At 49.1% G+C, this 13,952-nt stretch overlaps 1 protein-coding gene across 1 annotated transcript in view; it reads left to right on the top strand.

Annotated features, from left to right (window-relative positions):
• The window catches only part of LOC103773268 (cell adhesion molecule 1-like), a 30,045-nt gene extending 16,180 nt beyond the window's left edge, over positions 1 to 13,865 (top strand). Inside the window, exons 4-6 of the mRNA XM_008940632.1 lie at positions 3,176 to 3,229; positions 12,093 to 12,224; positions 13,092 to 13,865. Coding sequence (XP_008938880.1) covers positions 3,176 to 3,229; positions 12,093 to 12,224; positions 13,092 to 13,210 — 305 coding nt within the window. The 3' untranslated portion in view covers positions 13,211 to 13,865. The remainder of the gene's footprint in view (positions 1 to 3,175; positions 3,230 to 12,092; positions 12,225 to 13,091) is intronic.
• Positions 13,866 to 13,952: the final 87 nt, after the last annotated feature.

The following is a 13,952-nucleotide window of genomic DNA, read 5'->3' as shown; positions in this document are numbered from 1 at the left end:
TCTGGAATGGAGTTGACGGCAGCGATGCATGAGTGACCTAAAGCACGAACATTGTTAATTCTTTTGTTGAAAAATGAGAGCTTAACTGTAAATTTTCTGATGCACTTTCTCCTTTCTCTGCACTGTTCATTGCCAGAACTCCAATAACAGCATGGTCATGGCCGGCAGGAAGGCTTGTGCTGCTGCTGCTGCCCCACGCTAAGCCGGGTTTCCCGAGCTTGCGCCCTCCTTCCCTCTCCTTTTGCCCCCTGCGGTGTCAGGGTGCCAGCGGGGCTCAGATCACAGTTCCCTGCCTCTCTGGAACCCAGGCAGACCGTGGTGGAGCCAGGGGAGTCACGTCTCTGAGAGCCCTCCACTACTGAATCTGGAGAGAAAGCGCTTTTTTGCCCATTTCTTTTTTCCTAAACTGCCCCTCTCCCCCTCAAAATCAACATGCCAATTTTTAATTTCCCTGCCCTTGGAGGAGCCCGCTGGGCAATGTGCCTGGCTCACGTTTTGCCCCCTGCACAAGCGGGACCTGCATAAGCAGCCATGACCTTGTACGTGACGTGCTTTTGCTACAGCAAAAGCGATGACTCCATTTCGTCCCTTTTGGTTTTTTTCCCAAATTTGGCCCCACCCTGCTGGACACAAATTGCTCAAGGAGCTGCCAAGCGGTTGCAGAGCTGGCCATGCAGCTGCCCTCAGGAGCCCCTCGTTCCCACCTGCACTCGGCCCTGGGGACGCGCTGAGCTGCTTCTCAGCTCCCACGCTGAGGCAGGGACCAGGCGCAGCTGCCTCCGCACAGGCAGAATTTCTGCCTGTCCTCATGGAAAGGTAGGGTGAAAAAAATCTCTTCTGAAGCTGGCAAAGCAGGAAGCCTGGAGTGAAGGTTAAAGTAACAAGAACGTCCCAATCATGAACGAAGAGTGACCAGAAAATACCTTGCCCATAATATAGCAGGTAAATTATTTTATAAGCTGGCAGCTCTTCCCCCAAGGCCTGTATGAATTTTCCATTACGGCCTTAGCAGGGTTTTTGTACAAGAACATTTAGCACTGCTGCGTTAAGCTCTCGTGCTTTTTCCGGTAGCGCTCAGTCTCTGAGTGTTACGTGTCTGAAGCCGTAATCTCGGCCGTGCCAGAGCCGCGCTCGGCTCACGGACCACACCGCATGCAACGGCACGCGGGGAGGAGCCTCAGCACTTTCTGCCAAGCCTTATCCAGCGGCTTTGCCTGTCCAGCTGCCTTTTTTCCTTTGGAAAATGCCCTGCTTAAAAGCGCAACTAATAGTAAATATGTCCCTAAATATCTTTTCTGGATCCGGTCCTCGGGGCAATTGAATAAAACATCACAAAGCTCTCTGTGCACGTTAAGAGTTCTGTGCAGTGCCGCAGAACATGCAGCTTAAGACAGAATTCCTAATTGGTTATTTACAGCCTGATACAAAAGAGAAATTGTCTTTTCCTGCAGAACTGGAGGTGGCACAGGCACTGCTGTGCCGCTAGCAGGCTGTAAACAACCGGTGTGCTTCGCCACCTGGGCCGGACGGCAGGAGAGGCGGCTCCGCTTGCCAGCTGCACCCGCCCCGGATTTATTCTCGGGGCCGCCTGAAAAGGCAGCTTGCTTTCTTTTAACAGGAGTTGTGTCAGACGCTGAACTCGTTCTGATCAGAAGTGAAAAGAAGGGGCTTTAATAGCTGATATGAAAGTTTAATGAGAAAAATCAAGAAGTAATTTACCACGTATTTAAAATGCCTTACAACAGGTTTTAATGGTGTTCAGTGGCATTTTTAAATACGCCAGGTGCAGGTAGAAACCAAATTGTTAAGTTTTCTTTTGAAAAAGACTTTTTAGCTTCATAAAAAATGCTGCCTTGCCCTTTCTCATTATTGAGAGAATGTTCCTTTTAAGTGAAAGGGAAGACTCTACAGAAGCAATTTGGGAGAGATGAAAGTTGAATGGCTTCTCTTTTCAGCCCCAGTTTGCATGTCCAATGCTTCTGTGAGTCAACTGTAATTATATTTATAGATTGGATTACAGTAAAAAAGGGAGGCTCCCTGAAAATCCAGGAGAGACAAAACTCTGGCTATCATTTAAACAGTGCCCCACTTCTGAAAATAATTCCAACTGTAGCTTCCAAGTGACTTGATGTAGTTAAAAACAGTCACTGAAAATAAACGTTTTTAATGAGATATGTACGTGCATTGCTTGCTGCTTTCCAGTGGGGGACTGCACTGGGTTAACATCTTCCCTCTTTAAAACCAAGTCACATTTTTAGCAGCCTGCCAGCCTATGATGCCAGGTTTCCCAGTGACCAGTGATGCAGATGTCTCTTCATGAGAAATATTTTTCTTTTTTCCTTCAATAATGCATTTGGTTTAGCAGCCAGCAGTAAGTTATCACAAGTGCCAGCCTTCACTGTCCTTATTAGCCCTCATTTAAATAGTTGTCCATGACTTCCAGACACTGTAACCTGTGCTGAGTTCACCCCACTAGATCCTCTGTTTCCCCGTGGGCCACCCCCCAACATCTTCTCAAACACAGCAGAAAATGACAGCTTCACAGACAGCATTAGCTGCCTTTTTGTGGTCATGAGAGTGTCTCTCGCCTAACTGCTTTATCAGCTTTGAGGATAGATGCTTTTTCCATAAATGCATCAAATTTGGGAAAACTTTTGTCAGATTTTTTTGCAGAAGATACAGCCTGCAGTCTGCACGTACAGATGCCTTAGAGTTCTGAAATGCAATCTGCAACGTTCACTAATTGATAAGTTGCCAGGCTTGGCAACAGGACCCTGAAAAGATTGAATTTCCTGAAAAATTCAGTGGAAACAAAATGCAATTTTACATTGCACCATCTATACAGAACCAAAATCGGACTGGACTAAATTGGGAATTTGCCCCCCACATGACTAAAAGAAAGAGTTTGGGGCTCCTTGCATGCTGTTATGAGTGAGTGGTTTTGACGCCATGTTTTGTGTGCCAACAGTGTAGAGTGAGGAATGTTTCCATCTGTAATAAAGGAAATTGTTGCAATTCTGTCATACCAGTTACTCTGCCCGAACCGGCAGAAGGTGGCAAGTGACTGACGCATTATTCCCCCCGCCCCCCAAGAAATTCACCCTCAGTTCTTAAGTGTGCTGTTTTTTGTCACTCAAGAAACGCAGAGAAAAATGAGTTTGTTTTTACTTGTAAGGCTTTACTCAGTTGCCCAATTCGGCAGAGGAGCTGGACTATGGGGATCTCTCAGGTAAGGGCTAGTCCGTAGGTAAACCGCTGCTCTTCTACGCTAGATACTGGTTTCACTCTGATTTCTGCATCTTGGCCATGTCGCATTGTATAGTCGCTGTGGTGCAGCCATTCCTCCCACGCACGCTCGCGCAGCTTGGATGTACGCTCTTTTTTGTTGGGGTTCCCCTCCCTTTTTTTGGCACCCATTGCTGTGTGGCACCCTTGAAAATGGGGCGGAAGGTGTGCAGAGCAGCGAGACCATTTCAAGCTCCCTCTCAGCTGCTGGGCCATGATTTTTTGAACGCTAGTTTGGAGATGAGTTGGAACTTGCAAGTCTGTAAAACACTCGACTCTGCTGTATTGTGTGAAATGCATCTTTAAAAAATGCAACCAGCGCTAAATCTCGGCTGCGTGATGTTTTCTCATAATACAAGTATCAGATTGGGGATAAAATGAGATAATTGTTTTATCAGTAGAGGCGAAGCCAGGTAAATGGTTTGAACCTCTTTTTATCCGTGCTGAACAGAAGTTGCCTAAATACGTGATTATAGTTTGTCCTTGCAAATTAGCACTAATCCAGATTAAGAAAGAAAAGCATCCTCTGTGGATGCAGTTGGTATGCAAACCAGGGGTCGTATCAGTGGCACAAACACAGTCTAAACGTGTGGTCATTGTGTTTTGCCAGAGTCTTCCTAAGCGTTTTTAGAAATTCACCCCATTTTTTTGCTCCTGCATCTCAGAGCATCTCTGCCAACTCCTTTTACCTGTGGGTGGCGGCTCCGCCCGGGGAGGTGGCCCTGGGTGGGGATGGGCCACAAGGCAGGAGCCCAGCCTCCTGAGACAGCCCTGCCCGGGAGGTTCCTGGTCCAACGCATTTCACTTTGGGAGTTTGAACATGGAGCGAAAAACTAATACCAAAAAAGCGAGCCCTAGAGTCCTCATCTCCTCCTGTACAGTGCTTGCCTTTTGTCTGATCAAATCAGCAGTGTCTCCTCCCGTAAGCCACTATAGGTATGCTTTGGCCAAGAGGTTAGAAATGATTGATTAATTCAGTTTGTATTCTAACACCTGAGCGATATTAATAATTGTTATTGCAGGCCTGGTTCAGATCTCTTAGGTAAGAAGCACTAGGGGTTTGTTAAATATCTCTGTGTGGATGGGAAAGAATTGTTTTGCTCTGATAAGCTTTATTACTTTTTTAATTTCTGTTTTTTAAAGAAAAGTACCCCTTTTGATGAATGAAGAGAACAGGAAACAGTTCCACCAAGGAATTCCTCAAAATGGGTGTCTGCTAGCAGCCCAGCCTTTGCCTGGAGCGCCTGTGTCGCCGTGCGGGAGCTGTGCCCGCCTGGAGCAGCGCGTGCTTCTCCTGAGCAGGCTATAGCTCAGCACTTCCCTTTTTCTGAATCTGGAACCTAAGTCAAAATTTCCCCAAAGCTTTATGGAGAGCAGTGCAAGCCCAGCTGCTGCAGACAGTGAGCAGCTGAGCAAGCACCCATGGTGCTTTACTACCACACACCCATTTTGGAGCATCTGTCTTGATTACCGGTGGGTTTGGTTTTTTTTAAGAATTCCAAGATTTTGCTTGTTGCTCGCTCGGTTACTTACGTACACCCAAAGGGTAACCGTGCTGAGTCAGACACGCTGGTGGCACTAGAGAACGAGCTCCAGGCCGTTCTCTCCTCGGGGCAAACTCTGCCCTCCTCCCATCACCCATGCCCAGACCCCTGGGAAATGAGGCCCTGTGTGCAGCCTGGGGTCGCAGGTTTGGGCCGTCGGACGGGTGGTCCAGGTGAGTGCTGGAGCTGAGCTCCCGGTTGGGAATGCTGCCCTCCACTCCAGCGGTGCTGGGAGCCCTCGGGTCCGACCCACGGGCGCGGGGGGACGTGCCCCGGGCGGACCGAGGTGTGCTGGATGACTCGAGGGTGCTGCTGTCGTGTTTGCTCAGTGTGCTGTTCCTTTCAGGTACTCCTGTCCCGCTAAATGCTTCAACGGAGGCTCTGCCAACTGTGCAATTAAGTAACGCGTCCCTTGCCTTCCGCCCAGGTAGCTAGTTTCCAGAGCTGTGTTAGCTTCTCCTGGTCGAGCTGTGTGTGTCCGTGCCACTTGCAAAACCCCTCTCGCTCCTAACGTACAGAGCCCGTCGCGTGTGGAAAGGGCTGGCCTCACCCTCAGCCTTCCTGCTGCTGCTGCAGCGTTTGTCCCGCCCGGCACAGCCTTACCGATGAGATACCAGCAGTGCCGGGAGTCGCCAGGGCGAGCTGCTGCACACACACAGAGGCACGCAGGTACATAGAGACCTCCATCCACATACCCACCGCTGCGTGCTGTGAGGGCAGCAGCCCAGCGACCCCCACCCCGGCCCCTCGGGTGCGCTGCGCTGTTGCCGCTCTGCTCAGGGTGTGGGTACAGCTCTTGTAGAACAGGGAGCAATCAAGAAAGACCCGCGTAGCCTCCGCATCGGGTCTGATTAACTCATCAAAACCTGATTAGCACCTTTGTTCAAGGGGGATGCTGATGAATCAATTGCTATCGATCCTGAGCAGGGCTCCATTTTCTGGCAGTGGCGAGTCTGAAGAAACAGCCGAGAAACCTTGAGCACCTCTTGTAGTGATTAAATTTATTAAAACAAAGCGCATTATTTGTTATGAAGCGATCTTGAAATGGGTCACTGAAGGGGAGCTTATTGATTGAAGAAGGATTAACTCCTCGAATTTCTCTGGCTTAAATTAGACCAAATTCAATTACAATACGACAAACAGGTTAACGCTGCTGTAACAGTCCATCAATACATTAGAGTAGGGGTAGCACACTTAATGCCGTGCCGTAGTAAAGAATAACATTGTTGGTCATCCTGCCACACACGGGCCCTGATTCCTGCCCTCCCACATCGTGGGGAAGCGTTTTATAGTGTCCCTGAAGTAACAGCAGGTTGTTCCCCACCCAGCCCTACCCACCAGCAGCCCCCACTAACCCCAAGTTCTGGTGCCAGTCCATTGCTTCAACAACTTCATTCCACAAAAGAATTAACCACAAATTCAGGGGGGAAAAGGTAGCACAAGCTGTAAGTTTCCTACCTCGTAGCAAAGAGGAGCAGTTGGCTTACCAGTTTCTCAAAAGCCCATAAGTGACTTTGGGCCATTTGCATCTATATTGTGCCCAGCAGAGACGGGCGGGAGCTTAAGTCACATTGGTGTGTTAATTATTTTACTAAACTAAGCTCTAACAGGGGGAAGAAAAGATCACCAGGTTAGGAATTCCTCAGAGAAACTGATGTAGGTTTTTGTTTCCCTACCTCGATGCAGATGTTACAGTAACATCTGGGAAGCACGGTTGCTGTCGATGGACTTGGTGTGTGTCAGCTTAACACAGGCACACACACAAACTCAGCCCGTGTTGTCCTACAGCTTGAAATTAATTTTTACCTAGGAAATTAAGATAAATTTTTGTGGTAGTGAGCAATAAATCCAAATATGCCAAAATTAACATCTATACTATGCTCTATGTTTTCACAAAAAATCTGCATCGCTTTTCTGCTTTCACAGCACAAATGTGTGTAAAGCAAGCCCAGGGCTGCCGAGAGACGCCCCAGACAAAAAAAAAAAAACGCTCAAAACACGCGCTTCCCCGAGTCAGGACGGGACCGGCCACGGCGCCGAGTGCTGCGTGGGCTTCATGCCTCTGGCACACGGGGAGAGCAGGGAGATGCCGCTGGAGGCAATGCCCGGGAAAGGCCGGTGCCACGCAGGAGGTTGCTGGGAAGGAGCCGCTGCCCTTGGGCACCGGAGGATGCCGGTGGGTGCGGAGGGCTCCCTTGGCAAGGGCGATGGCAGGCCTGGCTGCTGGAGCTGTACAGGGCCCAGTTCTGAAAACAAGGTGAGCGCTGAAGTTACAAATAAAGTGATTTGACCCCAATAGGTCTGGAGCTTTTAGAGCAGATGTCATTGAGATTTAAAGTACTGGCTGGGACAACCACCTGGGTCTAGCCTAGTCTTGCTCTTTGTCTTGAGATGCTGCCACTTAGGAAAAGAGTGGAAGCCAGAATATGTGTAGATACATGGATATATATATATATATTTAAAGCCTCATTAAAACAGAATTGAGTGGAACCTTTTTATTGAGTAGTTGGGAGGAGAAACGTGTTCCACCTCCTAAACCTTGCTGTAACCGCTGACCCACATTGTTAGGATATTGCTATTAAAATCTCTTTTTGTACTCTCGAGACAGTCCACAGAAAGCTATTTTTAAATTATTACATCTGCAAAAATGTTAGAAAACCTGAGATCGTTAATACATTTATTTTTTTAAAAGTGCCTCCCCCTGCAAGAAAAAAAAAAAAAACAACATAGGTAAGGACCTACAGGTTTAAAAGGGGGGTGTTAGCTGACAGCAGTCACATGGAGGAGAACCAGTTAACCACTTGCCCTGTGTTGCTCCTGGCTCTCAGGGCAAGTTCCTTAGTGAGGTGACAAGTAGGAACCACCCAAACGTGCCCTTCTTTCCTGTCTAGGTACCCTTTGCCAAATTGCACCTTTGTTTTAAAGGAAAACTTCAGGGTTTGCCTTCAGGTGGTACAACCTCTTGCTTGTTGACTGCACAAGCTGTTGACTAAAGGTACTGAATACAAACTAGCTCAAAGCTGCCAAAGTCTCTTCTTAGGCACCCCTCGAAATGGGAGTGTGGTGCCCTGCTGCCGCACGCAGATCTGCATCCCACGCAGGCGCGTTCAGTCAGACCCAGTGGTGGCACCCGCTAATGCCGGCACGCCCGGGCTGCTCTCTCAGGGGAGGCATCACAGTGGTTCAGAAGAAAAATTGATTTTTGTTCTCTGGCTCTATTCAGTTATTGCTGCAAGTGGATTGTACCACGGTGGCTGTGGTTTTCCTTTAAGGCGCTTTGGTCTCTCACAAAGCACCAGCCGCGACAGCGGGCTCGGCCCAGGTGCCCGTAGCCGCCGAGTAGCCCCCTAGGTGTGCGCGTGTTGTTCGCAAGATGCCGCGACGTCTGCACCTTGCCCTGCTCCCCCCTCCTTCCACTCCCACCTGCCAAAAACCACGAGCCAACCAGAAAGAAAACTGTAGGAGAAAAATTCTGACTATTGGATTTAAAGGCCAGCATGCTCCAATATATATTAACATCTTAATGGGAAAGCTCTGCATGTATACATTTACCACTCTCTGACAAGAGGGAATTAAATGTCAGAAGGATTTGTAGCATCTATAATTGAATTGGTGCTGAGAAAAGCAAATCTTAAGGAAGACTAACATATTAGGATTAGCAAATAATGTGGCATTTTGTCAGTTCCTGCCATCTCATCTGTTCCCTTTTCAGTAATAAAGTTGTGATTTCTGTTTTAATCATAGATATGAAGCGGCAATAGCTTTTGTGAATTGGAGGCAGCATTTTAAAGCAGATTCCGGTTTTTAAGGTCAAGTCTCTCTTTTGTGGCACAGATTTGGAGAATTACTCCTTGGTCTGTGGACCTGGTGCTTTTTTTTTTAATTACCACAGAAATAGCCAGTGGCAGAGAATGAAATAGCTGCTCCCGTGCTGGTGGGGTACAAATGGATGTGCTCAGAGCGGTGTCCAGGGCTGGTGGAGGTGGGGTCTGTCAGCCATTGGCCAGGCTGGCGTTGGGTGGCTGTGTTGGAGCCTCTGGGTGGAGTTTGAGGAGATGTTGAAGAGGTGGAGGCCCAAAAACCTTGCAGAAATTTGGATTATTTTTTTTTTTTTTAGAAATTGCAAGTGGTTTATCTTTGGAGATGCAAGTTGGGAAGGTTAGGAGGAGGATTTTATTCTGGTAAGTGTTTTAATGCCTGTAAATGGGGCATATTTCTTGTAAGACAGGCCTTCTGCCTGTAGCATCGTCAGAGAGGAGTGGAGGAGGTTGCTGCAGGTCCCCACAGCTGCAGGCTCCTGCTCACGGTTGCTGACAGGCCGAGCCACAGTCCCAGCCACGTGCCACAGCATCACTCTGGCCTTCAGCTCCAAACTTTTCATGAGTGAGAGTCAGTGTCAGAGTATATTTGGTTGCTGGGCAGTGCTGCTGTGAGTGACTAATGCACGTGTCCCTTCTGGGGATTCAAGGCCCCCCGTGTTTGCAGGAGAGCCCTGCCTTTTGCTGGCCATTCTGACGTGAGATATCCGTACAGTACCATTCCAGGTAAGAGGATGCTGTCAGCTGCCTCACAGGCTTAACGCTGCGTGGTTTGTCAGCCACTGGACATTCTTAGAAGATATTTAATTTTTATGTAGTCTGTAAGCTTGAAGATGAACTGTTCAACTACACACATAATAAAATTAAACTTGTGGTTGGCACTTCACAGAGGCCTTTCTTAACAGAAATAAATGGCCCCGCATGTCCCGGTAGATGAAATCATACTTAATAAACTGTTCTGACCAGAACAACAGCTTTATGCAAAAGCCCCTTCTCTGGGAAACACCCTCCCCCTGCTCCCAGCTTGCTCGCGAATGGGAGGGCAGCCGTGACGGCGCGGAGGCTGCTGCTGCCAGGACGAGCACAGCCAGGCTTCATCTTTCCAGAACTTTAATTTATGGTGATTAAGAAAAAAATCCCTCTTCATGCAAAATCAAGCTCAAAGCACATTATAGTGCTGTAACTCAGTGTGTTTACTCCCCTCAGCTGTTCCAGATGTCAACAAGACATTCATCCTCGTGGACCAGGATGCGGCTGTCTCCTCCTGAGTGCAGCCGAGCGGAACTGGGTGCTGAGCTGGGAGTGGCACTTGTCTAAAGCAGCAGCTCCAACGGGTGGGCCGGGTTTGGCCGCACTGCGGCAGGCACCCAAAGGCCAGGCTTAGCCGAGCTAGAAGGTGCAGCCAGGAGGCTGCCTTTGGGCGGCAGCTGCCTGGAATCCCGGGTTGCCAGTTCTTCCCCGGCTGCTCTTGGGGGCAGAGAGCAGAGTCCTTGCCCAGGTGAGGTGGGCTGCTGGGCACAGAGCCGCCCGGGTGTCTTTCCCAGTGGCAGGCAGGGATGTCGGGCCGCTCGCCAGCACAGCAGACGCTGGCCGGGAAGCGCTCAGGAGAGGGTCTGTTCTGCTGGAGCCGGCGCAGAGCGTCCCTCCCTTTACCGCGCGCTCGGGGTTCTCTGGCACGCTGGCTCTGCAGGGGGAGGGCGCGGGTGTAGGCGATGTGGCAGTGAGTGCCTCTGCGCTGCAGGGCGGGCTTTTTTGGCCCCAGTTTTTAGCTTATCAGACAAGCTGCTGGCCAGGACTCTGTTGTGGGCCCCAAAGTGCCCCTCACCCCCACCCCATGCAGCCCAGGCACCCCACCAACTCTGCCAGGGCTTGTTGCTTTTGGAGGTTACTCAAAGAAACACTTGAAAGGGCTTTTTTTCTTAAATGGTTTTAATTAAAAGGCACTTTATGGTGCTCTCAGTCACGAGTTATTTACTTGGGCCCCTCAGTCCTTCATCTTGGAGCAGAATTGGAAATATCGATAGAAAGCGTAAATCCCGGGCTGCTGCTGGAAAGCTTTGTATCAGGTTTCAGCTCAAAAGAGCACCATTACCTTTAGCTGTCACGGATCTGTACGCTTGATCGATAAACTTCAAATATTATTAGAGGTGGAGGCTTCAGAGATTTGCTCTGTTCTTTGGAGGGAGACGGAGATAAATCTTTCTTAAAAATTGACTTGCATTTGCACTCTCAGTCTTCCTGGTAAAATGCATTTCTCTTAGGTGTCTGGGCAACTGCATGCAGGACAGATTTATAGGCCATGTGCTTCTTGTAGTGAAAGATTTAAATGGTAAATCCTTCACATATGACTTCACAAATCATGTAAAGTTAAAAGATTTTTACCGTTTCTGTTGCTGCTGTGCTTAAATTGTAAGGTATGGCCAGTTAATCATTTTAATGGAGGTGTCGCGCTTGACTCAATAAAAAAAAGAGACAATGGTTTAGCTTCTATTCCAAAATGTTAATGTATTAATCAACGGGAGAATAATTGTTTTTTACTACGTTATAAATCTCAGTTGCCATTAGGATTGCACTGAGGGTTGATGTAGCTGCGTTCTTAAATTAAAATTGTTTACACTGCCATACATTCGTTCTACATGGCCATAGCTCATTCTGGGTTCGTTTCGGAGTCGTTCCTCCGCCAAGTCACTCATTCCTCTCCCGGGTGACGGCGTCCTCAGGGAGAGGCGCTTTTAAAAGAAAACTAATTGCCTGGTGAGGAGTTAAATAAATGGAATAAAGCAGTTGGAGCCACTGTACAATTATTGCTTTCTATCTGCTTGCGAAGAGGTTTCTATAGTCTGGGTTAGGAGCTTTGTGTGCGTGGATGTCGTGGGCCGCATTGAGCAGCAAAGGTCGGGTTTAATGATGTCAGCTCGCCGGGCTGGGGAAAGAGGATGGTCATAAATGTGGTCGCTGTGCTGGGTTGGTTGGTTTTTGGTCAAGGAGCTTCTGGGGCCAAAGTTGAAATGTTTTCAACGGGGCACTCACTGATGATGCTTCTCCAGAGCTAACAATTGCTGTTCCTGTATTGTACTGTTGTTCTCTGTGCCCCCAGCCCCTGGGGAGGTTGAAATTCGGGGAGCATTCTAAGGAAACTTCCCAAAATACGTCCCCACCTCCGACTCCACCTCTCCTCTCCCTCTCCCAGCTGTCTTCCACCTGCGTAGTCGTAGTGCTGCTGCTTATAGCGGAAAACACCTTACGAGCCGAGCTGCCAGATCAGTTCGGCTCTGGACAAAGTTCCTCTGCCCGAACTCTTCTGCCTAGATAGCTCTGTGCTTCACCCCTCTTCCTTTCGGGAACACAAGGGTGGCTCTTCCAATCCCGAGAGCAGCTGCAGCCTGACCCTTCAGAATGCATCGTAATAAGTTCCAAATTCTTATTCCTCTTCTGATCTCAACAGATTCTCGTGCAGGTGAGGAAGGGGCGATACGGAGCGTGGACCATGCGGTGGTTGGTGGCGTCGTGGCCGTGGTCGTGTTTGCAATGCTCTGCCTGCTCATCATTTTAGGGCGATATTTTGCCAGACATAAAGGTAAGACGAGGACAGGACCTGGGAAGTGAGAGGATGCGGCACGTGTGTCCCTTTGCTCATGGTGTTGTCCCGTCTGATGCGAGAACCCCCATTGTTCTGGAAGAATGTCTCCTGGAAGACCCTGGGAATGGGACAAGGGCTGGAGCACCCCAGCTCATGCCCGAAGCTCGCAGCCGGCCTGTTGGCACTCAGCTGAGACTGAGCTGGGCACGTCCCTTGGCAAAACCCGGGTGACCTGAGCTGATACACGTGTGCCACGCTGCCTTGGTTTCATGTAAAACGGTTCGTTCTGGGGACTTCTTACGACTTCCACAGCAAACGTAAACCCACGCACAAAATTGTGACCATTCCCCCATGTGGATGTTTGTACAAAAGGATTTAATGTTCACTGGGGTTTGTTTAGTACATGTGGAAAAGCTGACAGAGGATGAGAGGCTGGTTACAGCTGCAGCCAGGATGGAGTGAATGATGTTGAAAAGAGAGGAGAAAGGGGAAAAAAAAAGACACTCAAGCATAGCAGGGGAGGGAGAAAGCAGAGCTGAAAGATTTGTCTCCCTCAGGTAAAGCATGTAAAATGTAATTTAACTGAAATTTGTGTGCTTCTGAGAGAGGGAAATAGCTGTGACCTAGTTTCTTCTATGAGATGCTGCAGAGCGCAACACAGCGTCACATTTCGGAGCAGGGACACTGGTGCCCGGTGCGTGGTCAGCCCTGGGGGTCTCCTGCACCAGGCAGCACCATCCGGTGGCATTTTTTCGTGCCCCAGCCTGATTTTGATGTTTTAGATTTTTTTTTTTTCCCCTTTTATTCGTACAACTTCAAGACTCGCTCTCTTAGGAGTCATGCAACCTCCTGCTTCCCTTTCAGGTACATACTTCACTCACGAAGCCAAAGGAGCAGATGATGCGGCCGACGCAGACACAGCCATCATCAACGCAGAAGGAGGACAAAACAACTCCGAAGAGAAGAAAGAGTACTTCATCTAGAGCAGCCTTGGTTTCTATGAGGTGTCCAACCGTGGACGGTTACTACTGGCCCTATTTAAATGCTAAAGAGACAGTGATATTAGAGGTGGCAACCAGCTTGTGTCTTTTTTTTTTTAAGGAAAAAAAAAAAGCCAGTGGGTGGAGAGTCGTGTGAGGCTGGGAGGGTCCGGGATTCGCTGTGTAAAAATATTCCTCGTCAAGTACACTCTGCTGTTTGACACCTCAATTTGTTTGGGTTTTCCTTTTTTGGCCAAGTCCAGCTTGGATTTAGTTTAGTGAAGTCATTTGCAGAAGATTCTGTGCCTTGTTTAATTTCTGTTCGTCGGGGTCGGGGGGGAGGCTGGGAAGAAGAGGGGCTTCTGTGCGTTAGTTCCCTTCGGGTTTCTGTGGCTCTTCGTTTCCCCTTTCCTGTTCTGTTTCTGGAGTTGCCTGCTGGGACCCCGTGGAGTAGGTGGGTTTCTTTGAAGGTGTTTCTCTTTCTTTTTCTCTTCACCGTTTTCCGTTCAGAACTCGAGCTCATCGGAGGAGAACCAGCACATTTTAGATTCCGTAGTTTGCAGTCCAGTGTGCCCATGTCCCATTCCCTCGATCGTCGTAAAGGCTTGGATACACAAACGACGAGAACCCGTTTGTGGCTGCCCGTGCTTCAGGTGCTTTCGATGGCAGCGGCCGGGAAAGAGGCTGGAGCTCGGCAAAGGCGCGGCTCGGACGCGGGCTGGGGTCGCCCTCCCGGGAGGGATGC

The sequence above is a fragment of the Merops nubicus genome, unplaced genomic scaffold (assembly GCF_000691845.1).
Source record: "Merops nubicus isolate BGI_N331 unplaced genomic scaffold, ASM69184v1 scaffold38185, whole genome shotgun sequence".
Taxonomy (NCBI): domain Eukaryota; kingdom Metazoa; phylum Chordata; class Aves; order Coraciiformes; family Meropidae; genus Merops; species Merops nubicus.
Note: the sequence above shows the minus strand (reverse complement) of the source record. Positions and strands in the feature narration are given on the sequence as shown.